The sequence below is a fragment of the Podarcis filfolensis genome (assembly GCF_964270895.1).
Source record: "Podarcis filfolensis genome assembly, chromosome: 8".
In the NCBI taxonomy this organism is placed as follows: Eukaryota; Metazoa; Chordata; class Lepidosauria; order Squamata; family Lacertidae; genus Podarcis; species Podarcis filfolensis.
Window position 1 is genome coordinate 48067495 of NC_139611.1, and position 26628 is coordinate 48094122.

The 26628-nt window shown below is 40.1% G+C and overlaps 1 protein-coding gene across 1 annotated transcript in view; it reads left to right on the plus strand.

The window, feature by feature from the left end:
* Positions 1 to 4554: 4554 nt before the first annotated feature.
* Positions 4555 to 26628, plus strand: part of WWOX (WW domain containing oxidoreductase) — a 538444-nt gene continuing 516370 nt past the window's right edge. The window contains exons 1-4 of the mRNA XM_083629828.1: positions 4555 to 4799; positions 6991 to 7055; positions 8723 to 8780; positions 11854 to 12032. Coding sequence (XP_083485954.1) covers positions 4693 to 4799; positions 6991 to 7055; positions 8723 to 8780; positions 11854 to 12032 — 409 coding nt within the window. The 5' untranslated portion in view covers positions 4555 to 4692. The remainder of the gene's footprint in view (positions 4800 to 6990; positions 7056 to 8722; positions 8781 to 11853; positions 12033 to 26628) is intronic.

Below are 26628 nucleotides of genomic sequence, written 5' to 3' on the forward strand. Positions count from 1 at the left end.
GCTGATGTTGCAGTGGCAATGTTGTGTTTTAATGCATGGATGTGTGTGTGTGAACAGGGGAGCTGAAGACATCCAATCCTATGTACACTTATTTGAGAGTATGTGCTGTACTTCATTTTAAAGTTATCAGCCCATTAAACACAGTGCAATCCTATACATGTCTACAGTGGTACCTTGGTTTAAGAACAGCTTAGTTTATGAACAACTTGGATTAAGAACGCTGCAAACCCTGAAGTAGGTGTTTTGGTTTGTGAACTTTGCCTTGGAAGCAGAACATGTTCCCCTTCCTGTTGAGTGTGTTCCATTTGTAAATCAAGTCCCCTGCTGCTATGGGGAAGAACGCCTTGGTTTAAGAATGCTTTGGTTTAAGAACGGACTTCCGGAATGGATTAAGTTCGTAAACCAAGGTACCACTGTACTCATAAGTAATCTCCATTGAGTTATGGGGAACTTACTCCCAGGTAAATGTGTATAGGATTGCAGCCATTTGAGTTTTACTGGCATAATCAATTAACTTATGAATTATATTTGTCTGTTGATAAAACCAGTAATTCTGAAGTAAAAAGCCTAATTTGTGGTTTTGTTGATTATGCAGTTTTATTTGTGAGCCACCCTGTGAAAAAAATTTTTTTTTTAAGGTTGACATATAATAATGTAAATTAAAAATAGAATAAAATGACCCACATCTGTCACAGCAGGCACCAAAAGGCATCCCCTTTTATAGGAAAGGGCCACCTATGGGCTGGCCATGAGTAGACCCACTGAAATAAATGAGTCTACTCTGAATAAAATTTGGCTGGCTGTATAAAATCAGTTAACTGGGTTTTTGAAAACCAATCTTATTAGTTAAACATTGCCAACCTTCTTAATTATGAGTGAACATGCATAGGAATGGGCTGCAATTCTTATTAGAAAGGACATAGGAAGCTCCTTATGCCAGCATTATCTACTCTGTTTAGCAGCAGCCCTGCAGGGTCTGAGGCAGAGAGAGAGAGAGGTGTCCCCCCCCCACTGCCTGCCCACAATTCCTACTATTGGGTCCTGCTTAATTTGAGAGACCAGGAATTGAACCAGGGGCAATCTGCTTGGAAAGTTGGTGTCTTACCACTGATATGGTTCCTTCCCATCAGAGTAACAGAGTACATAATCATTGTTTCAGTTTGTTCAATCCAGGTGTGATCTGATCTTAAAATAATCATTCATTAGCCCTAAATAGTGGTGAATTCACAACTTTTAAAACTGTGGGTCCCTCCCCACTTTCTGTTTTTTGGTGTGTGTGTTTTTAAAGCTTGCTTTCAAAAGCATTTCCATGATTGCTCAGCCAAATTTTCTCTTGGTCCTGATCTTCCACTACGAAAAAAAAGTTATTGTTTTCCCCATTCACAGTAGGAGTGTAAGTAAAAGATATGTTAAGGCAAGTTGGTAGTGATTGGAGGAGGTGTTACTGTCATCCATTTGCCTTCAGCAGAGGCAGGGAGTAGCAGGCAAACCTTGGATTAATGCTCCACCCGGGTTTAAGGCACACTTACAGGAGGAGCATGGAGAAGGCAGCTGCCAACCTCTGCAAGCTGTCCTGGAAGCAGCTCTGAGTACCTTGCCTGACATAGTGCTATACAGGCATTGGAGGTTATATTCTCCATTGAAGGGCAAAGGTCGCTGTGCTGGTGGTGGGTACTGGCCCTATGAGCCTGACTACTGCACCAGTAGTGCTGTCCACTCAAGTTAGGTGCTGAATCTGATGCTGCTATTTGAACACCACAGCATTGCACTCCTCTGCAGGCCACAGGAAATCACGCTGGACCTTTGCAGCATCCACATTCTAGGGCTTGGGCTCAGGATGGTATTGGACAACATGAAAGCCTTTTGGGACCAGGGGCACTTCTTCACAAATATTGGGATCTTCGCAGAACAGGTGCTCAGCATCCTGGAACATCCACATCTTGCTGGGCACAGTGAGTGAGAGAGAATTTGCCAGGGCTTTCTCCTGAGCAAGCCAGAGGACAGAGTGGTGGCATCTTTCAGTTCGGAAAAAACATACAATGATAATGGGGAAGAAAGTTTCTCTGGGCGGGTGAAGATCATCCTTCCAAGCCAGGAGCCTAGGATTGGGAATAAAGGTGGTGCTGAAATTACATGGGGTACAGAGCAGTCTCTCTGGACTCATATTTTGTGATGGTCAGCTTAGCTATTGTTATTAAAATAACACAGGAAGCTGCTTTATGAAGAGTCAGACTATTGGCTTATCTAGCTCAAAATTGCCTAGAGTAGATTATTTCTTATTTTGCACCCCACTTTGTACCTGTGTTTTCACCTTCACCCCCATTCCCATTCTGTCTCCTCTTTTCTCTCCCCGCCCTCTCAAAGAACCAATTGTAATCCTATCCCAGGGGTAGGCAACCTAAGGCCCGGGAGCCGGATGTGGCCCAATCGCCTTCTCAATCCGACCTGCAGATGGTCAGAGAATCAGCATGTTTTTACATGAGTAGAATGTGTCCTTTTATTTAAAATGCATCTCTGGGTTATTTGTGGGGCCTGCCTGGTGTTTTTACATGAGTAGAATGTGTCCTTTTATTTAAAATGCATCTCTGGGTTATTTGTGGGGCATGGGAATTCATTCATTTCCCCCCCAAAAAAATATAGTCCGGCCCACCACAAGGTCTGAGGGACAGTGGACCAGCCCACAGCTGAAAAAGGTTGCTGACCCCTGTCCTATCCCCTCCCTTTCGACCAGCCTATCTTTTGTCGCACAAATCCTGCCCCCAAACACATACAACTCCACCCAGCCCCCTTCAAAAACCTCATGCCCTGTCCCTACTTCCAGAAGCTCCAGTTCATCTTTCATGCTAATATCTCTCTTCTTCTCCCTTCTCTTTCCAAATTTATCTAGGGACTTTCTCACTCCCATATTCAGCACAATTTCTCCAAATGCCCTCTTGACCCTCCACAATGTTCTCTTTAACCCCAAGCACTTTCACTTGGCCCCCCATATCAATTCCTCATCCTCTCCACTCCCTTCCCCAGCAGCCCTGTCATCAGAGGCATAAAATTGCCATATTGACAGGAGAATGTACAAAATTCATTCAATATATGTATGCACATTCTCCGAAGCCTGCAATTATGTATAGTGACTGGGAAATGTGCAAAATTCCCTCTTCATGGCTGGACTATGTGCACATTTGTCATGAGGCCTGGCGGATATGCATCATGGTCACATTAACCACTCAACTTACATTCTCCTTAACATACTTACACATAGAGTGAAAGCGAGAGAGAGCAGGGGTGGGGATGGTGTTTAATCTGAACACAAAGGTGTAGAAAAGAAAACTGTATGATTATTCGTAATTCATCCATATTCAAACTAACCTGCTTGATACTTCCCATGTTACAAAACAGATATGAAATCAAATAATCTTACATATTAATAACCAATCTATAGATTCATAAAACAAGTACATGATACAGCTCTATTGTATCAGGCAGTAGACTTTTAAAAATAATAAATAAATTATATGAAATAAATAGTTAGAAACTTTGGTTTGGAAGGATTTAAGTATACAGGCAATATAAAATGGTCCGTGTATCATTCTTTTGGTTAATTGTTTGTAGCATAAAAAGATTACAAGCAGGCTATTCTGCTATATTATTTTGTATACTGCACCATCTGGTGCTGTGTTCAGTTATTACACTTACAATGCAGTGCAGTGTTTTTATTATAGGTTCCCTGTAATAGTGGGACAATCATACAAATAAGATGAACATTTTAATTTGTCAACTCAGTCTACATGGCAATTCATGTAGACTTTCTGAGTCTGAAAACTGAATTCAGCTATATATCCACTATATACCCACGCGCAAAACTTTGGGATTTGTATTTTTATAGACGTAGTTTTTACAACCAAGAGTGGTGGGTGCTGGGGAGTTTCTCTGGGAATACAGACTGCGGCACAAAGCAAAGTGGTTACAAAGTGCGTTAAATGGGATTTATTCTCATGTGTGAAAAAGACTGCAGGCGCACTTGAAGTACAAAAACAACCGCTGAACTTGAAACTGGCAAAGCGCAACTGTTGCCAGAGGGGAAATTTCCTCTTTATTATTCTTATCTGTAGAAATAGTATTTGCAGAAGCAGCCCTCACTTTCTGCTCCTGCTTTCAAAACTTCTCAACAACCTTCCCCCCAAATCGGGGCATTTCTCTCAAAATCATACATTCACCCACATACATTCACCGTAAACATAAGCACGAACAATGACAGAGCAATACACGGGGAATATTCAGTACAGTAAAAACAAACTACAGAGACGCAGTTACATATAGTCCAAACTTTAAGATGAATCTCGCACGGGACTACAAAAAGCCACACTTGCCCGCTGCGGCAACACCCGCGAGCACAACGTCGGTACTGTATTTTCCTTCCGCTGAAAGCTCGGCTTGGCACGTGCTTTCCCCTCACCCGGGACTACGCTTCCCATGATACAATTCGTCCTCCGTGCCCTGGGATTGGCTCAACAGAACCGGAAAGGGCTGTCCCCCCTTAAAAAAAAAACCCAACAACTCCCCCCGCCCCAAAAATCTGAAACCTGCTTGCAAGAAGCTCCGTCTCTGTGCGGGGAGGGGGAAGAGGAGGCGGGCGATAATTGAAGCGGGAGGGTGGCGTTTCTGAGGAGAACCTTCCTGGGACCGTCGCGAGATACCATGGCGGCGCTGAAGTACGCGGGGCTGGACGACACCGACAGCGACGAGGAGCTGCCCCCCGGCTGGGAGGAGAGGACCACGAAGGATGGCTGGGTCTACTATGCCAAGTAAGTGGGAGAGGGGCAGGTGGGCAGGCAGGCAGGTGAGGAAGGGCACCTGCCTCTGAGGTGAGCTTTCGCTGAGGGAAGGCTTGTGAGGGGTGAGCGGCAAAGGGTCGCTTTTCTGAGTGACTTGTCCGGCGTGGGTGGGTGGGGGGTACATTAAGTCTCCTCCTCCTCCTCCTCAGTTTACCAGTGTAGGATACAAAAAAGTAACATTTCTCAATGGTTTATGAGGGTGGCATGCAGAAAAGTTTTGTCTTCTCTCCTTCCCCTCCACCCTCGTCATGTCTTGGGGTGTGTGCAGAATTTCACTTGAACCTGAATGGTTTGTGAGGTTATATTGGTGAGAGGCAAGAAGTCCCCAGTGCAACATGGTTCCTGGAAATAATGAGGGTTATGATGGTGGTAAAAATATTAATAACAACCCCCTCCCCATAGTTCTGTAAGGAGTTTACGCTAGGGGGGGGGATGCAAGCTGTCACCCGCAGTTGTATTGGTTTGGTTGGGTGACCCGTACAAAAGCGAACAGCACACCTCAGGAGCATCGCCTCTTTTCTGCCACGACCAGCAGGTGCAGCTTGTCCTGCAAACTCACACCTGCTGAAATTACTTCCTCTACTCGGCTGTTAAAGGTGCAAGCATGTTGTTCCCTTTTGTATCTGACCAGTCTAAGGTTGGGGGCAGTTGCAGACCACTGTCCACAAAGCAACAGTAGCATAAGTACAGAACAAACTGAAGAAGTCACAAAGAAGCACAGCACAGGAGTCTCCTGGTATCTTCAAAGGCAAACAAAGTAGAGCCCAATTCCATGCGCTTTTATTCAGAAGTAAGCCTTTTCAAAAATAGGGGGTCCATGGCTTGGCCTTGTTCAGGGGATCTGCAATACAGAGCTAATTGGGAACCACTGCCCTGGGGGATTTTTCCGATGGAGAAAGCTGGTGACCCTGTCAAATCCCTTCTCTCACTGTGGAATGGTCAGATGAAATGGGTGGTTGATGTGACTCCTAAGCATCCTCTTTGGCGCCTTGGAACCTGAGCAGTTCCTTGGAATTTTGAGGAGTTGTGGACTATGAAACTGTATTTGATCCAGCAGCTGTTGTTAGTGCGGAAGTGCATGATTGCTGATGGGATTGAGGCCTTGTCAACATAGAGCACCTGTGCTCAGAGATCTGCACTGGTTGCCGATTTGCTACTGGGCCAATTTCAAGGTGTTACCATTAAAATATAAAGCCCTTAACAACTTGGGACCAGTTTACCTTTGAGATTGCTTTACCCTATATGGGCCTACTTGTCTGTTTCAATGAGTAGAGTTGGCACTACAACAGGTGCCACATATTGCCCTTTCTGCATTTGGAAGAACTTGATTGTTTACAATTGTTTACAGCACCTATACTTTGGAACTCCCCACCCATTGACACCAAGCAGGGGCCTTCACTCTTCTCTTTCTGATACCTTCAGAAGTGCGCATGCACATGAAAGCTTATACCCAGAACAAACTGGTCTCTAAGGTGCTACTGGACAATTTTTTATATTTTTTATTTATTTATTCATACAGACAGGTTATCTTTTCTGTGTCTTGTTTGTAACCACTGCCTTGGTATGAATTTTTTAAAAATAATATTTGTATTAATTTTCTATTTTTAACAATAATTATATCACATTAACACCTTTTGTAAAATGTTATGCTCTACCGAGCTCACAACTTCCCTCCGTTCGTCTTCTGGTTTTTATAAAACACATATTATGCCCACACATTTGTAATAGCTTAATTCTACATATATCTAAAATTATTCAAAAGTCAAAACACATGTAGAAAGTTCCTTCTTTTAAACGTTGTGAGTTTTATCTCAGTCCTGCTAGTGTTTTTATATGTTTACAATGATTGTCTGTATTTTGCATAAATTTACTCCAATCTCTCTGGAACGCTTGGTCACTCTGGTTTCAGATTTTCCCTGTCAGCTTTGCCTTTGTATGAATTAGCACTGACCCATATTCTTTCATTATAGTATTCTAGGAATTATTTGTGCCCCAAAGCAGCTAGAAGGCATTGGTAGGGGGGAGCACACTGCTTTACTGCAAATGTTTGTTGTACCAGGAAGATTGGCCAGTTTTAATATTACCAATGCATAGTGACACAATTGAGCTCTCACTTCATTTGTAAAATATATTTGTTTATATTGAAATGCTTCCCTTTCAGTCACGTGGAAGAAAGAACTCAGTGGGATCATCCGAAATCTGGGAAACGGAAACGCGTTGCAGGAGGTTTGTGTCTAGTTTTGCTGACTAAGGGTGGTTCTGAACACAGGGGGGGAAAGTCAGAAATTAGATCGTTTTAACAAAATAAAAAATTTCTATGGAAAACCTCATTTTAAAATTTCCTGCAGTCTGGTGCCATCTGGTGTTGATAGCATATTCAGTTCACTGTTTCTTTACTAATGTAGCTGAGTCCTAATAACTAGTAAATTAGTCTGTCCCATTATCTGTGTGATAATTTTCCAAGTAAAATCTCAAGGGAAAATAGTGGAAGCACATTTTTTTTAAGACCCGCTAACAATTAATGTTTTCCAATAAAACACGTATAATTGTTTTAAATACACTTTTATTTTAAATTGCTATCCTGGGCTCCTTTGGGAGGAAGGATGGACTAGTAATTTAATTTAATAATAAATAAACTTTGAAAAGTTAAAGCCTGAGCCATCAATTTGGTGTGCCATAATTTGCAAATGATTGCAGATAATAATCTCTATGGCTGGGAAACAAGACATGAATAACATAAATACTTGGGTCATAGGAGGACCCCAATGTTGATCCTTAAACCATTTAATCTGGAATCCTTCCTCCAAAATTTGTGAGGCTTCTTCTGTAGTGGAAGTAAATTATTGCAGCTGTTCACTCATTGTGTTCCTTTTATAAAATATAGCTGCAGAAGAACAAATTGTCCTGCATTATTGGGGTTGCTGTATTGGGCATACTAGAACTTTGGATTGTATACAACATGAAACATCAGTGGCCATTGCCATGACACTTCCATTTCAGATTAAATGTTGCAGTTACAATGCTTTCTCTTTTCTCATCTCCCTACTTCAGTAATTTCAGATCTTCAATTATATATAGCTGTCAGGGAACTGCCATCAGGGCCGGAGGGAGAGAGTGGGCTCCAGAGGGACTCCAGAGAGCGCCCCAGGATGGGGAGAGGCAGCCCATCTTCTGGGGAAGAGAATCAGCGTAGCACCAGTGAAGAAGGGGGGCAGATGGGAGAAGCGGCGAGGTGGTCCCATGACTCCGTGCTGGGGACCAGCGGGGAGAGTAGGGGTCCTCCGCTGCCCACACCCTCCTGGCGCAGAAGGCTTCCGTGCAGGGAGAGTAGGCGGAGACTAGGCGTCAAAGAGCTTCTTTGCTGGAAGAAGTTCAAGAAACACCCACTGACGGATTCTGCCAGCGATTGAGACAGCCACGGGCGAGTGGCTGTCCGGACAGAAAAGGTTCACTCAGGCAACCCAGCCAGGTGTGGCGCCGGTTTACGCATGAGCAACCCCTAGAACCATTACAATAGCCTTAGCGATAAACTTATAAAGAAAGGTGTGTGCAGACTAACTGAATCCCTTAAGGGCCACTAACTACCGAACAGGCATTGCTCATTTTCAGCTTGATCCAATGCTTGGTTATCTGGAAGCAAGTCTCATTGAATTCAGTGTGTGCTTAGTCCCAAAAGAGTGTGCATAGGATTATAGCATTAAAACCATGTGGAAGGTTAATTTGTTGATTGTCTTCCATTATTGTGTCACACTCTTCCTTTCCTGGATATTACTGGTTCTTGTCTCCACCACATTCTTCAGTTGAAGACAAAATGTTGCTGAGGATATACAGTTTAAGCTCAAAGCTTTAAATTGCTTTAAAAATGCCACTAAATTTATTTTATATTCCTTCAGATTTGCCGTATGGATGGGAGCAAGAAACAGATGAAAATGGACAAGTCTACTTTGTTGAGTAAGTGAGAGAACTGCAAGGGTTCAAATTCTCCTCCAAATGACATTTCTGCAGTTTTGTTATTTTGATGGTCACTGGTTTCCAAATTATCTATCCTTGCACTATTCAAAGCAGGAATGCAGTGAAATACACCTCCAGATTTTCATGTAGCATGTTGAAGCTTGTTTTGTAAAAAGCCTCTTGAAAGGTATAGTTAATAAAAAATGCCAAACCATATTAAATCTAACACGATTTAATTCATTTTCTTTGGAAAAGTTGCTTGAAGCTGTCAATGGCAAGTCTGTCTAGAGGCTTGAAGAATTCACAGCTAATTTACAGAGCATATGCATGTAAATAGTTCCCATAATATTGGAATACAAAAGAGCAGGAGAAACAGAAAGTACCATTTCACACAATACATAGTTAAACTGTCGAATTTTCTCCCACAAGAGGTAGCAATGGCCACCAACTTAGGTGACTTCAAAAGAGTTTTAGACAAATTAATGGAGAATAAGGCTATCAGTGGTTACTAGCCACAGTGACTAGGTTCTACCCTGCTGTTGTCAGAGGCATTAAGTTTCCAAATACTAATACTAATGGGAGCTGGGGAGAGTGCTGCTGTTCTTAGTTCCTGCTTGTGGGATTCCTGTAGGCATCTGCTTTGCCGCTGTGAGAACAGGAGGCTGGACTAGATGGGTCATTGAACTGATTCAGCAGGCTCTTTTATGTTTATAGGTTTCATCCCTTGCACTTACAATTGCAGGGCTCCAGTGGCTTGCGGAGAGTTGCCTGCATGCCGAAGGCTGGGCACGCTGAGCTCAGCGCGCCCAGCCTTCACGCAGCTCTCCGCAAGGGGCGGGAGCCCTGCGCTGGGCTCCCGCGGCTTGCGGAGAGTTGCCTGCATGCTGAAGGCTGGGCGCGCTGAGCTCAGCGTGCCCAGACTTCATGCAGCTCTCCACAAGGGGCGGGAGCCCGGTGTTGGGCTCCCACGGCTTGCGGAGAGTTGCCTGTTCCGGGGGCTGGGGTTGGGGGAAGCTCGGGCTTCCCCCGCCCCAGCCCCGCGCCTGGCGGGGGGGAAAATATTTTTTCCCCTTTATTTCCCCCCAAAAAACTAGGTGCGCCTTATGGGACGGTGCATCCTATAGGGCGAAAAATGCGGTACGTGGTGGCTGGTTGAAGGTCCTGGGAAATACCCCTCCCTGAGACTCAGTAAACCACTGTCCTGGTGAACAATAGTAGACTTGATAGTCTGACTGTTTAAACCAGCTTCATGTAGTCATTACATTCGACTCTTTTTCATAGCCATTTTTCTGTCACCTTCCCAACACACAGAACTGAGAATGTAAGCCAGTAATATCACAGTTGGCCTTCAGTTACAGACTATTAATGTTTCTTACTTGTTGCAGACCACTTTATTTTTACTTAAGGAAAGCTAATCCATAGAGATGAAACTGGAAACTGTTCCCCATTGACTTTCAGCCTTTTGTGCTACAGGAACAAAATAATGGAAAACGCAAGTGTTCTATATTTGTAGGTTTAAGATAGCCACAGGTCTTGTAAGCTGCTGGGTGGTTTTTTTTTTAGCAATCAATCTGTTTTTTCAATCCGAGTGTTCAGGAAGTTATGTCTATTATAGATTTCTGACCAGAAGAATGCCTTACAAACAGTGACAATTTAATGTAAACAGTAATGGACTATGCAAAATGTCTCTCATTTGAATCCCTCTTTTGATATTCCTGTTGTTGGTTACAGCCTGTAAGATTATTGGTAGGATTTTTTGGTCTGTCCTCTAGGGTCTAATTTCATTCCTAAAAGACTCTTACCACGACCTCCAAATTGTCGTGATAAAATTATACAAATTTACAAATTATACAACTATTTACAAATTATACAACTATAAAATTATACAAATAGTTCAAAAAACCTTATTTATAAAAAATATTTGTAATCCACCCTGCCCCTGAAGGTTCCAGGGATGTTTACAGAACATGTAAACATCAAAATTAGAGTTGAAACAATGTAGTACAAAGTTGAATGCAAGAATGAAAATCTGTCATCAAATTGCAGATCCATAAAAGCAAAGTAGCAGTGACAAACAGGTGCTCATGTTTTCCAAGTTATACCTTCCCAAAAATCTGGGCAAAAAAGTTTGGCTTCACCTGCCAATGAAATGAGGTACAATTACAGTAGGTTGAAAGCAGCATAAGTTTCGACATTATCCTTACACTTGTTCCAGAACATTACAAAAAAAACTTTTAAAATAAACCTGTTAGACTAGTTTATATGTATTCTTTTATAAGTTAGTTAGTTTAATCATAGTTACTATGGACCATCTTTTCTCAATCCATTCAGATATTGTAGGATATACACTTTACCTCCAATTTTTAGCTATTTTAGTCTTAGCGATAGTTATAAAATTGAACACTATTTTTAAATCATTTTCTGGAATAACATCTTTTAAATAATGAAGCAGAAATATTTAAGGCTCCAAGGGTATATGATAATTTTATCTGAGAACAATTCCAAAGGATACGTATTTAATCCACTTTCTATCATCCACATTTTCAACATCTATCCAATCCTAACATATATTAAGTTTAATTTATAAGGTGTTGATCAAACCATTGATCAATGGTTTTAAAATAGTTCTCCTTTGGGTCTGCTGAAATTATATTAGATAAGAAGTTGGCACAAATCCATTGTTTCCTTATTATTCTTTGAATCTCACACCCATTTTCTCATATATGTATCCTGGTTATGATCCAAGTTTAACCAAAGGTCATAGAATCTTGCAGTTATGCCTTTATCCAGATGAGAGATAAATAGAATTTCTCATTTGTCCTCTTTCGTTACTATTCCACATTTTTGTATCGGAGAGGAACCCCCTGATAAAACATAATTTTTGCACTTCTCCAGGATTGTGAAAGAATGGGGGTTGTGGAGACTAACAAGGTCGGACTCAGCAATACAAGCAGCAAGTCTGTAACTTAAAACTGAACAGGGACATAGCAGTGTTTGAATATAAAGTATTTCTCAGTGTTTGCATTGTTACTGAAGATATATTAGCATGACCATCGTTCTTGTTTTTCTTAAGCCACATAAATAAAAGGACAACATACCTTGACCCAAGACTAGCATTTACCGTAGAAGATAATCCAATGAAACCCAATGCCAAGCAGAAGTATGATGGAAACACCACTGCAATGGAAATCCTTCAGGGTCGTGATATGAGTGGAAAAGTGGTCATAGTCACTGGAGCAAATTCAGGAATAGGTAGGTCAATATTGCATTCAGTTTTGTGGCAAGCTGTATCGGTGAATTTGCATGTGTTACATGCATGTGGATATTACCTCAGTGGTCTTCATAACTGATTTTCAAAATACAAGGTTGATCAATGCTATATGTGGTATATTTATGTATAAAAGGACCAACATTCCAAACTTAAATTTATTTAATTGGATGCAAGTCCCAATAACTACTTATTTCCATGTAAAGGTTCATCTGCACAGAAACTTGTCCCAGTTCTGATTTGTCCCTTAGCATCAAATCTAAAAGTACAGTCTGTCATCAAAGGAAGGTAAGAAATGACTCAGGAAAACTGCATGCCAAGTGATGGTGCGTTATTACACAATTGTCTGGTTTGGCTACCTCACAAAGAACGTTCTAGATAATTATTTAGAGGTTTTGGTCATAGTTAAATTCTTGGCAGTTATTGTTCTGGATAGCTTTGCTATCAGGTACTTCCCATTGAATGGTCCCTGCTCCTGCCAACCTAGCAATTTGAAAGCATGTCAAAGTGCAAGTAGATAAATAGGTACCGCTCTGGTGGGAAGGTAAACGGTGTTTCCATGTGCTGCTCTGGTTTCGCCAGAAGCAGCTTAGTCATGCTGGCCACATGACCCAGAAAAACTGTCTACGTCAGCTCCCTTGGTTAGTAAAACGAGATGAGCTCCGCAACCCCAGAGTCTTCCGTGACTGCACCTAACGGTCAGAGGTCCCTTTACTTTTACCTTCTTTTAATATTGAGCCCAAAACAGGAGCTCATTATACCAACGAAGCAAATAATTGTTAAATAAAAAAGAGTTCATGTATATATGTGCCAGTGAGTAATGTGACTTACTATTTCCCATGGTGATTTGAACACTGTATTTTCAAAAAAGATAATATGTGTAAGCTGTTGCATCAAACTATGGAGTTCTAAAATTAACTAGAAAGAAAGCATACTTGCAGTTTGAAAATTCAAAGCTACCTAAGGAGGTGGGGGAGAATATATTTGGCAGTTAACTGCTTTCTAGTTCCTTTAAACTTCATAGAGTGAGGAAATGTATAATAAGATGACAAACATAAGAGGCTTTTCCTTTGAGTACACCACCTTTTCAAAATGAAAATTTTAAAATATTCATTGTTGGGTTCTACTTACTTGCTATTAAAGGTCTTGTCAGTTTGGTTTTCTGCATTTCTGTGGAGCACAAAAAATATTAGCTGACAGTTTATAAACACTTGTTGTAATTAGCAACTAGCATCCCTTCACCTGTATTTCCAGTAAAAGAAGTGAAAATTAGTGATGGGTTTTGAAAATTTACTGCTTCCAAGTTTTATTAAAAATATAGTGCAGGGTATTTCTATGTCTCATAAGGCATAGTTCAGGGAAGTCTGTTTCTATCAAGTGGCAAGGTTTTGTGTTTGTATTTTGTTCAGTCTATGGAGAGTAATATATTTTGCTCATAGCTTTAATATTATTGGATTTTTTTATGTGTCTTAGCATTTCCAGTGTGGTGTAAAGCAGAAACATAGCATAAAAATGTTTTAAAATAATACACATTTGGCAGCCATATCCTGGGCTCCTACCTTACTTGTGAGTTAGCAGTCTTGATTTTTCCCCCCACTAGAGGGCTCTATTGCTCTTCTGAAAAAAATGAAGCAAAAAGAAAGAGAAAAAAGAGCAACATATCAAAGTGCTTCAAAGTTTACCAAAACAAATATTAGTTTTGTCTTGGGCTTTTTATATATCAATTGCTGGTGCTAAAGTTCAAATGTGGAAGAGTAGGTGAACTAATTTCTGCAAGTAGCTGACTTCATTGGCAAATGTATCTGACAAAACTAAACATAGTAGTTTGTACTATCCCAGAATTTTTAACTTAAGATAAAGATAAATGTGGATATCAAAACACTAGCCTTTGTCTTTTAAGGCTTATATAAAGCTTTCTTTATGTCCTTGAAATCCTGTGTAGTCTAGCTTTGTGTATGCAGTACTCACTTGGATCTAATCTCTTGTAGGCAGTGCAAGAACTCTGCAACACGATGCAAGAACACTTGTGATGCTGCTGAAATTCTTTAAAGGAACACTTTTTCTCTAGGGGCATAGGCAAAGCTCCCTAAATTCTTCTATTACAAACTGTAACGTGCTTAAACTCTTTTGAGGAAAAGCAATATTGTATCTGCTACTGTACAATAGTAGATTTGGTCATGATCGCCATACGCATGCATGCCACGAGTCTCCTTCAACAAACGTTTTGCCTTTGAATGTCAAAGTAATTGGAAAACTGTTTGAGTGTGTGTTGATGCCTGGCCCCTGAGTTTATGTGTACATGGGAGATTAAAGAGAGATGGAAACTAAACAATTCAGCAAGTCGCATCTTGTCAGTTTCAGTTGCACCACTCTGAGAGGAAATATATACACCATGGCCAGGATGCAAAAAACAGCACAATTAGATCTGTACACTCAAGGGGGAGCTTTTTATTCCCCATTCTCAAACATTAGCCCTATATTGCTTGTGTCAAGCAGTTCTCAAAAACTGAAAAAAAGTTACAAAACCACTTTGTGGTTGGGGGGTCTGATCTTTCAAGAAGAACAAGTCAACTTGTACTTATCACAGACAAGCCCTTGAATTACTCTTTGCCCACAACCCAGTGTCTCTGCACCTGCCTTCTATGATATTTGTACAGTGGTACCTCTGGATACCAACAGGATCCGTTCCAGAGTCCAGTTCACATCCTGAAGCGAACGCAACCCGCGTCTGCGGGTCTCAATTCGCCGCTTCCGTACGTGTGTGACGTCATTTTTACCATCATGCATGAGTGGTGAAACCCGGAAGTAACGCATTCCATTACTTCTGGGTCACCGTGGGGCGCAACCTGAAAGCGCTCAACCTGAAGCAACTTCAGCCCGAGGTATGACTGTACATGTTAGTAACTACTTTGTGTTGCTCCCTTGTCTTTGAGTCCTGCATAGTTATTTGATCTCGCATTGTTTTGCATTTGTCTCTGCCTGAGACATGATGAAATTGATACATGATATCACAATTGGCCCCTCAAAAGGTAGCTGCCAATAACACTTTTGTGCTCTACAGTGCCATCCCTTTTGTTATAGCTGCTTTCCAAAACCTAAGTGATGATAAGAGATGCAGTTTTTAAATAGTTTTGCAAACGTGCTTACCTTGGTGTCCTTGTTTTGTTTGCCCTTGTGGGCTGAATACTTTTTTTGTAATGTCTGATGCTTGAAATGGAAAAGCAAACTAATGGCATGTGAGGTATGCAAAACTATCTTTGTGTAACATTTGTGTTAAATTTCTTTTAGGCTTGTCAAAAGTAGACAAATGCAAAGAGAAAATGAATTGGAATGCAGTCATTGGAACCATAGTGGCAGATGTGATCAAATATATTTGGATTAAGGGAAAACTGTAAAACCATAGTGTTGGGGCAAAGCTATCAAAATTGTTAGATTGAATTATGAATATTGTTTTTCCTCTATGCAGAACTTTTGAATAGTTTCTGTTGTCAAATCTTAAAACTAGGGGAGAGCTAATATGAACAGGAACTTGATTAAGGTGAAAAAAAATCTTTAAAATATTAGCAGAGGATAGCCTAAACGTCCTTGGACTATGGAAGTGTTTTTTTAGATGGTGATGAAGAGTTTAGTAATACCCTACCTCCTGCAGATCATATAGTAGGATACTTTCTTTGGTATATTTTCAGCTGAAAATAATCATCTTGCTGTTGGCTCAAAATCCCAAACCTGCACATTAATCAGAAAGTAGAGTTTCATTAGAATCCTGATTATCTAAATTTGCTGTGAAAGTTCTCTTAAATCCCCCAAGCACAGAAGCCAGGCATTGCTTGTTTTTGTTTTTTTCCAAGACATGTGGCTTTTGGGAGTTTTCTGTGAAATTTACAGCTCTTGGGAACCTTGGCCTTTATTTTTAAAAATAAGCAAAGTGAAAACCTAGTCCTTGTAATGGTAGAGATGCATTTTTAATATGTTATTTTTGTGGGTGGGGAGTGAAGCAGTCCTTATCACTGTCCATCCTTAATGGAATTTCTTCAGTGCCTGCCTAGCAGAAAACTGTACAGTGGAGGAAAGTTGCATGGAACTTACTTGCATTTAGTGTCAAAAATGCTCAAGGTCTGTTATCTTACTCCCCAAAAGTGTGCTGCAAGTATTCTGCACTGTTGCAGGAAGAATCTCACAGTCAAGTATACCTGCAGTTTTGTTTTTGTTTATTTTGATGGGGTTTAAGTTCAAATGACCTCCTAGTATGTATATTAGCGTTGCCATCTTTTATTGTGCTTACTTTTACATTAGATACCATTTTCTCTACGTTCTAGATTATGGAGTTAAATTCTTAATAATAATGCTTTTGTTGAAATCTAGTAATTTCCACTGAGGTATTTCTAGAAATAGTATCTGTTCCTTGTATTGCCTCATGCCTGCTTTGATAAATCTATTACTTGGGTAATGAGCAGTATACATGGATGGTTAGTCAAGTTATTGAACTCTATCAACTTTGGCTGAAATTCACAATGCAAGACAAACTTGTAATACGTAAGATTACATTGAGGCCAAAAGGTTCAATAATTACACTTGTAATGAAATCTCTTTGGTATATCACTTGTTAACATTATTTATCTTTCATTACAGAACAACTCTGTGCACTACCTAACTCTATAAGTTGGAGTCACATGAAGGCTTATTTAAGGAATGAAACAGCTCCCCCTCTTTTGCCCTGTCACAGTTTCCCCTGTAAGCCCTTGTGGCAGGCTTGGTTCGTAGCTGGATTAAAGCTCAGTTCTTGTGAACAAGCTGTCATTGCTGCTTTTATATCTCCCTTCCAATTTTCCCGTAAGCCTTTTGGGAGCATTGTTTACTTTTGACACTTCAAGAATATCTAATGGTTAGGGCTGCGACATCTAGCTGGCTAATAGTAGGTTAGGCTAACTGCTTATAAACCTTCTGATCAATTTGAAAAGTGTGCTGTTCATGGACTGGGCATCATAATTTGTTTTGTTTTTTTTAAGTTTAAAGTAAGTCCTTAATGAAAATTACAGGTGACAGGTGCTATCTCAGAAAGAAGGAATGCCTTTTCTAAGATAATGTATGTTGTGATGTTCCTGCAGTTCCATCTAGTTTGACTTTCTAAATGGAAGACTTAAATTAATGACTTACTTGGGTGGATGTAGGGAGGCAGAATGGGAAATAGAAAGTGTTTTGTTTTCAACACATCTTTCAGACTTGAAGCCCTTCTAGTCTATATCAGGTAATGTTGCTTTTTAGGGGCTTTAGAAACCTATTAAAGTCTGCCTTAGGCAAACATAATGTGGATTAATGGTTGCAGTAGTTGGCTGGGATGCTGCATATAATCTGCTTAGAGTTTGATAATATTTGTTTTGGTGCTACATAGACTCATAAAATTGTAGATTTGGGGTCAAGGGTCATCTAGTCCAACCCCCTGCAATACAGGAATCTTTTGCCTATCATGGGGCTCAAACCGACAACACTGAGATTAGCAATCTCATGCTCTACTGACTCTATTCTAGCAGTCTATAGTAGCAAAGCAAACTGTTATCCTCCCCCTGCCCCGCCCCCAAATCAGAATAATTGCAAGACTTTCTCCACACTTTACTGGGAGAAGTAAGAACTGTTATACCCATAAACAAAAGAGAAACCTAAGGCATACTTCTAAACTACTAGTACTGATCTAAGAGCTGCCATTTAGGTGGTGGCATCATGACATTGTTGCTGTCCTTGTATTTCTGAAAAATTCCATATATTCCTAGCATTTGTCATGACCCTGGTTTTGCATGGAATTTGAAGGAGGGAATAATACACTGCGTTGGGACTGTGACCCTTTAGGGGCATCCTGCATTATGTATAGAACTGCATTCGCAGAGTTTCTTGGAAGAAGCAGACAAAAGGATTGAAGGCTATAGAGCAGATGAGCCTTTGCGTTTATCTTCTTGCTCCTAAAAAAAATCTGTGAGCTTGTTTTGGTGATAGTTGTATGTTTGTTTGGAGGGGGGCTATTGTCTTTTGTTAATCAATTCCTAATGTCCATTTGATCCCTCTGTGTATAAATAAAAGAATAAATAGAGAATGATCTAAGGAAACTGTCGTTGGTTCCATTTGCATCTAGAAGTCACACTTGTTTTCCCAACTCAGAGAAAATGTGTTGGTTTAATGCTTGAAAAGATCCAGCACACTTTAGCTGACAAAACAGTCTTCTAATTTCATCTGAGATGAAATATGCCTTTTTAATTTTATGAAACTGCTTGTATTAATATTGCACTGTTGTACTTGCCAAAAGGAGATTTAAAACATGCAACTAATTTTGTTTTTCCTTAATGCTTAATTAGTACTCTGTTCTGCAGTAGCTTGCTCACAGAGGAGCTGCACAGTAATTTTCACATCTGAAGAAGAAGCTGTTGAGTAGCAAGTACCCCCTCCTGCTCTATTTTGCTGTGGGCATGAAAACCTACCTTCTCTTAAACTTCATTCTCACAAAGGCATTCTTTCCCTGGAAGATAAACTTGCTTTGTCTTCTGAAAAAAAATGGAAAAAGAATTAATAGGTAGAGCAATTGTGAAATACAAAGCTGTGGGTTGTAGATTGTCGCAAGAAACAAATCTGCTGGGTAGGTATTGAAAAAGAGAAGAAGGGGGTCTTGCTAACTGAATTGAAGTAAAATTCCAGGAATTTGGTTTAATGCAGGCTAATCTGATGGCATGTAGCTGAAGACCGAGATTTCCAGTTGAAGAGAAGGCAGTGAGACATCTGTCCTGAAGTATATGAAATTCTTAAAGGCTGATGCTGCTATTTGCAATGTACCAGATTGAAAGAAGTTGACTTACAGAGATATCCATAAAACTGAGCTTTCATTAGAAGTCTGTGTTGTTTTTGTTCACTAATATTGGCAGGGATTCAAATAAGTGCTTCAGGTTCAGCTGAAGGCTCAAGCATGTCCTGTGTAATTTTTAATGTGCTCTTTATTTCTTCTCTCTCTCTCTCTCTCTCTCTCTCTCTCTCTCTCTCTATATCTCTATAGCAGAACCTCATACCATGTCACAAAATAAAGTTGAAAAACCACTCACTTGAAAAAGAGGGTTACAGTGTGGCATGATATTCAAGAAATAGATGTTCAAAGTTCTCTTGGATACATGAAATTATTTTTGTGGGATGCAGGTCATCATGTTTAACCAAAGCAAAGACAAAGTAGTAGGTGATTGTCCTTTAAGCTCATCAGGGAAATGCTGGCATAGTAGAAACCACAACTTTATCAATATATGCAACTAAATAAACTGAATATTTTAACTGATGACTCAATTTTTTTGTGCCATCTTCTGGAGGCAGGTCATTTTTTCCATTATATTGATACCACAGAGGGAAGGGGCAGATTTTGCCTCAAAAGAGTGGCTGTAAAGCAAACAGTTACATTATGAATATACCAAGTATAGTTCCCTAAATACAGATTTCTGCTAATGAGACTAGTTTCCTTTGTGGGTTGCCAAGCTATGTTTCCTCTTAAGCATGCACTTCCAAAAAGCGTTTGGGACTGTAAAGTAGAAGCCTGTAAAAAGTGACAATAAAGGGCTGTTTTACTGAATTGATGTGGTAGCCACTCACATGCAGGTCAGCTGCCTGCTTGATAGAGGAGCATGAGGGCAACTGGATTGAGTCTGTGTCTCCTTTCCTACATCATAGTGTACTGATACTGTGAAAGCTTTACCTCACTTCAATATGGAAGGTGCTGTGACTGTTCACCTTTAGCAGAGCATATTGTGAAAGGATGGCTGACTTGGCACTATGCTTAGGATTGGAGGTAAAACTAGTTTTGAGAAGTATAGATTAAATCTGTATTATGCTGGCTTCAATGTAATTTAACTACTAAATACAGTGTATACCTATTTTACCTTTTCACTAAAATACTCACGTTTGTGTACACAATAATAAAAACGTTTGAAATACAAACTAATATGCAGAATGGTAGCAAATAAAGTAGTTCAAAACAACTACGCTGGGAAGTTAAAACTAACAACTTGGCAGTTCAAATGTCTTCTTAAAGAAATAGTGAAAGGTCATAACAAAGTATCTGAGGACACTCGCTAGGTAGGCAGTGCCAGAGAATAAGCTTAGCCACAGAAAGAAAAAATCCTCTCACACATCTTGTCTAAATGTGATTTGGACGTTAGTGGGTATTTGATCTGCTTCATCTATTTATTTTTGTCTGTTTGTTTGAATAGGCTGTTACTACAATTGGATTAAACATTTGGTTCTACTCCCCTATTTGTGTACATCAACATATTACTTTGCCTTTTTGAAGCTAGTTAACAAATGTTAACATATATCATATGGCTCTTATTTTAATGTGTGGGATGGAAGTTAGAATTGATAAATTAGGCAATATATTTTGTTTGCATTCTCTATATTTATTCCCTTAAACCATATAAGATGCACATCTTAGATTCCCTTAGATGCACATTCCAGCAAAGTGCGTCTTAAATTTTTCATCAAATGTTAAAGTACACTGAAAGTACATGATTAGCAAAATGAAGACTTAAATAGGTAATTAATAATTGCAACATTTCCTTAATACTGTTATTGAAAATTGCACTTTGCTATTCATGCTCATCCAAACCTTCTGAAACCTTCGCTTAAATTTTGTATTTCATGTGTAGAAAATTAGGAAACCTTAGGTTGTAGGAAAATGGGGTGCAGAGGAAGGGAAATCTTCAAAAATCATCTTTCACCCTCTCCTGCTAAAAGAAACCTGCTGCACCAAATAGCAGCATGTGGAAGGATACATCTGGATACTTTACAACTAATTTCTGCTTCATGGTTTTATATACACACATGCACAGGATTGTATCCAGCTAAGTTCTGTTCAGAGGAGGCCAACTGAAGTTACCATCTAAGTTAGTTGTGGAGATTGGACTAGATTACCCTCTGGATCCCTTCCATCTCTATAATTCTATGATTCTGTGCCTATCATTTTCAATAGATCCACTTTGAGTAGGACTAACATTGGTACAACCTACTATGTATGATTTTCGATCTATACCTAAGATGAACACCTTAAAAATATGTGTTGAAGCCATGACAAATCATAGCAGAAAAATAAACCTTCCTTGATATTACTCCTGATGGAAACTGATAGGAAGCAAAAGAAACTAGGCCTCTGTAGAAAAGCACTAGGAAGGTAAAATGGGAGCCCCTAAGTAGACTTTCTGTTACCAGTTACTGAGCTAGTTCAGATATTGTTCCCAAGTACGAAAACTCAAGCTGGAAGGGCCTCAGGTGTATTCCTTGGGCCCAAATAACTTAGTTGATGAATACATTGGTTCCCGAATGCCGCAAAACCAAATTCACAAAAAAAATTCAGAAGCCAAACATCCGACGCGGTTTCCGATGGAGTGCAGGGAGCTCTCAGCCATTCGGAAGCTGTGCCTTGTTTTTTGAACGGTTTCGGGAGTTGAAAGGACTCCCGGAACGGATTAAGTTTGAGAACTAAGGTACCACTGTATGCTGGTCAGTGGGTAGGTTTGATTATTACAAAGTATTTTTCTGTTTTATACTGCCTTGGTGCTGTAGAAAAAGAAGCAGAAACGGGAAGTTTTAATAAATTAAGAAAACATTTTGTTCTGCATAGAGCTTTTAATGTTTAAACTTTCACATGAAATGTTATAAAATGTTAAGGGTTCAGTAGGGATGAGGGAACAACAAAAAAAAGCCTGAGTATTGGATTTGAGGCTTTAAAAAGTTTTGTAAGGCTTGTATTCCATCATGCTTGTATTCTTACTGCTGTTAAAAATAGGATTGTCACTAGAGGGTCAGATAAGAGTTTTTTCAACCGGAGACTAGTTGGGTCAGTCCTGTCTCATGAGATTTTTAGGGTTGTCGTTTTAGAATTTATAACACACTGAATGTTATACTGAACATTATTGCCCCAACCTGAATTTGCATGGGCATTTTAAAGTCAGACTTGTACTTTGTACAGTTCTCTCCTGCGTCTCCATATTCTACTTGTATTTATGTATTTATTTACGTAATAGTTAAACAGAAATCCAGCTAGTGCAGGGGATTATTGCAAAAATATTTCATTTCCGGCTACCAGCACCATATAGGTGAAGTTATATGCATATGGAAATTTGCAAAACTTCTGGGAGATGCACACTTTCAAACAGCACAGGAGAAGGGCCATAATCAGTAGCAGATCACATGCTTTGCACTCAAAGGATCCTAGGTATAATTCCTGGCATCTCCAGGTAGCTATGGGAAAGACAGAAAATAATAGTGTTCTGAGCTGGATGGATCAGTAGACTAACTCAGTATAAGTCAGCTTTACATATTTGTTTTCCTGTTACACAGTTACCCTCTCCTACATAGCATATAATATCTGGGAATTTTACAGAGAAATGAACAGCTACAATTGTCATCTGAGACCCTTCTTTGTGTGCCTCCTCTGTGAGAAGTCCAGAGGGTGGCAACATGAAAACGGGCCTTTTCTGTGGTGGCTCCCTGCTTGTGGAATGCGCTCCCCAGGGAAGGCTCATTACATTGCCTTCATTGCATACCTTTAGGCACCAGGCAAAAACATTTCTCCCAGGCCTTTGGCTAATTAAAGAATCTATAGCCTTTTAGACTGTGTGTGTGGAGATTATTGAGGGTTTATTTCTTACTATCGTATGCATTTTTGTGTTTCTATATTGTAAGCCACCCTCTGATCCTTGGATGAAGGGCAGTATAGAAATTTAATATATATAAATAAAACAACTCTGAGATTTGTATCTCCTGCTGCTATCCTGATTTACACACAAAGGCCTAAAATACCATCTTTTCATTTTAACCTAGTTCTGTTATTTTAAGAGACTTACCGGTACCAGAAAACTTTTTGGGTGGTGGTTAGATCTGCTCCTGGATAAAAAATCTTTCTTCCAACACTTGTTTGCTGTCAGATATCATTCAGTTTATATATCTATTTAGTTGGACTAGTAATAAATTGTGAGGAGTTGGTATTACAGTATAAAACTACCGTATTTTTTGCCCTATAGGACGCACCGGCCCATAGGACGCACCTAGTTTTTTTGGGGGGAAAATCAAGGGGAAAATTTTTATTTCCCCCCCAGGTTTGCGCAGCCATCCCCAAGCTAGAAGAGGGAGACGGAGCGCTCCGTCTCCCTCTTCTGCCTTCAGCGACAGCCTCCCTAGCTTCGGTGGGGCAGCGGCTTGCCCTGCTGTCCCCCGAGTTTGTGGGGCTGGCGGGGGGGAGAAGCAAGCTTGCTTCTCCCCCCCCCCCCGCCAGCCTCCAGATCAGGTCGGGGAATAGCGGGGTGGCGGCGCTCCGCCTCCCCGCTATCCCCCAAGCTTGTGGGGCTGGCGGGGGGGAGAAGCAAGCTTGCTTCTCCCCCCCCCCCCGCCAGCCTCCAGATCAGGTCAGGGTATAACGGGGTGGCGGTGTACACCGACCCCTCTCGCTCTCCAGGCTTGAGCGAAAGCCTGCATTTGCCCCATAGGACGCACACACATTTCCCCTTCATTTTTGGAGGGGAAAAAGTGCGTCCTATAGGGCGAAAAATACGGTCATTTTAAAACCAATACAAATACAATTCAATATCAATGCTTATTTTTACTGAAACAGTAAACTGCATGACTGGCTAATAATGTTTGCAATTTTTAAGTTTCCTTGCTACATTTGCTTAGAATGGAATTAGAAAGGTTGCATGTGTTGAAACTGGATTCATCTGTGTGCAATGAATTGCCCAGATAATTAAAGTTGCTCGGTACAATGAATGGCTTTAAAAAGGCAAGCAGGAAAATTGCTAAGACTTAAATACTGTAAGCATGTAATTGCGGAGAATGGTATAACTTTACGTGGTGTCTGTTGATTCTATAATCTAAGTTATACCCTGTGTTGTAAACTAAATTTCTCTTGCCCCAGGGTGTTTCTAGAAGTGAAGCAGCCTGTGTTTAATAGCTTTTTTCCCTGGGTAAACAACGTTTAAATGGATGCTGCAGCATGTTTAAAATAAAAGTGGAACAAATAGTTACCTTGTTCTGTCAATTTCTTGGTATTGATATACTTATATTATTGTCCTATTAAGCATTCATGTGCTAATTCAAGTGTTTACAGTTGGAAGTCATTAAGCTGTAGTATCATGAGAACTTGGTAGGAAATTTTCTATTTGATCTATCAAAAACATGCACCAAAACCACCTAATAATTCTTGCTGCTATATTTCCTACCAGTTGTCACAGGTGGAAAAGTTGGCTATGGGCATTGATAATGTATTGTGAAATAACAGGAAGGAATTTAGCAAAACAATTGGGCTCTGCACTTTGTGTTCTTCCTTTCTTGAATCCTACTGCTATATCTGAGGGCCAAACTAGACAATTTTTAAATCAGTGAAGGGGTTAGCCCCCTCCTCCTGTGAGGCAGTCCTGATGAACATCCCCTCCTCCACCAACCTGAAGCTACTGTTAGCCCTGGAGTATTATTTAATTAATGATTTTGAGTCTACGTTTTGCAAAGTTGTTGTTTGCTATGCATTTGGATGCCTCTTAAGATGTCATAACCAAATACTGCCATAGTGGTTCCTGAGATCAAGGAGCAGGTTTTTGTCTATATTCGGATACAGTTCAAGATGGGAGATTAAACATATCAAAACTGCACTATATTTTGGTTTATTAGAATTCCTCAGCCACACTTGGAATAGTGCTGCTAGTATTAAGTAACTTGAAGTTATTAAGGTGTATATCATGGCTAGATTGTATTTGAGTGGAGCAGTCTGATGCTGTGTATGGAACATTCTTCGGAGCTCTCAGATTTTTTTGGGACATCTTTTGTGAGTTGCTACCCCATGAAACTTAGAAAATTCCTGGATCAATCTGAGGAGAGCCTCAGAGAGCTTGCTTGTTTTCACTACATACTGCATTTAGATTTGTTTCGCCTGAGTGCACACTGGAGACCTGTCTTGGTAATATGGTTTATTTACAAATATACAAGCAGAATGCAACTTGGGTGCCTTGGAAGAAAGGCTCTGTGGTGCCTCCATTTGAAATAAAATGTATTTATTAATTAAAAGCCTTTTTATCCCACGCTTCAGCCATGCCAACTCTGGTGAAGGACCACCAGTGGGGCAACAATATCTTCAGGGATGTGGTCCACATCAGCATATTTTGGACCTGTAACATCAAAAAATGAGTTGACATGACAAAGTCATATTTCAGTCTGCCTTCACGATTCAAAATGGTTCCTGGCATCCAAACTTCAACAAAGACTGCCACTCCCACCTCGAAAACCTTCATACCAAGTTTGGCAACTGTGTTTCGAGAGGAAGCCAAACCTATAGAGGACGAACAGACAGACAGGCGATCCACTTTCCAAAATACATGGTGGATGATATGATAGGAATTTGATTTTTCCTATTGCAAAAGGGGCAAATATGCAAATCTTTTCAATGTCAGAATACTCTAGTTTCAAATTCTACTGTCAAATTCCTACTTCCAATGTACCTCGAAGTTAGTTTTACAATTGTATCAGTCACTTTTACGTTAGCCTAGTTTTAACATTAAAAAGCTCACATCTTCAGCGTTTCCCCCCATGCCTCAATTTCCCTTCTGTATAAGAACCCATTTACCATTTGGGACCACCCATAAACAAGGGGCTCAAGGGAGCACCCAAGGGTCAAATGGCCAATACAACACCATGAGAACTGAGCATTTTAGTGAGTATTCCCAGTGAGCACCAATTGTCACACCATAACATTTTTATTCAGGGACCAAGGGTGTTGTCATTTGTTAATCCAATTTCTCTGTTCTTAATTGAGTTTTCTTTTTTAAAATACAATTGTAATTGCATTTTAATGTGTGTGTATTATGTAAGCCACACTGAGGGCCCCTAGAGTGGAGTAGGAATCATAATAACAAATCATATGAGCATGACTCCAAGTCACTCCCCTGGGATACGTAACAATTCTTTCTAGCAAGTTATTTCTTGAATCCACTTCTCAAGTCCCTCTGCAATGCATTTGGGTGGATGGTTGACTGTTAAATGATGTCAGGTAGAGAAAAGACTCACTTAAGTTCCATGTATGCTTGGTACTGACGTGGTAAACAAGTGATTTGAATAGAGTCAAAATGAACATTTTTCTCACCTTCATTTCAGGCCATTTGAGTAATTTGAGTATGCCTTCTTCTATATTAATTTTATGTATTCTGAGGCTCTGCTCCTGTAGGTTAGGTGTGCCGCTATGAATGTTAGTCCGTTTCTCTTGTGCCGCGTCAACTGTGCCAACATTCACTCCTTGCACCAAGTTTGATTACACTTAGATTGTTGCTAAAATCTCTAAATTTCCTAAAAACTTTGTTTTTTTAAGAATTGTTTTTATTTTAAATTATTTTGCACTAGGCAGAAAAAATACATAATTAAAAACAATACTTAAAGCATAATGGTACATATTAAAACTACAATTAAAAATCACAAGCGAAGGGGGGAATCAAAGTAGAGAATATCAGCATTTAAAAATCAGATTCACAACATTATGCCTAAAAACAGCTTATAAAAGATAATAGACTTGGCTGCTGGCCAAATGTAATGTTG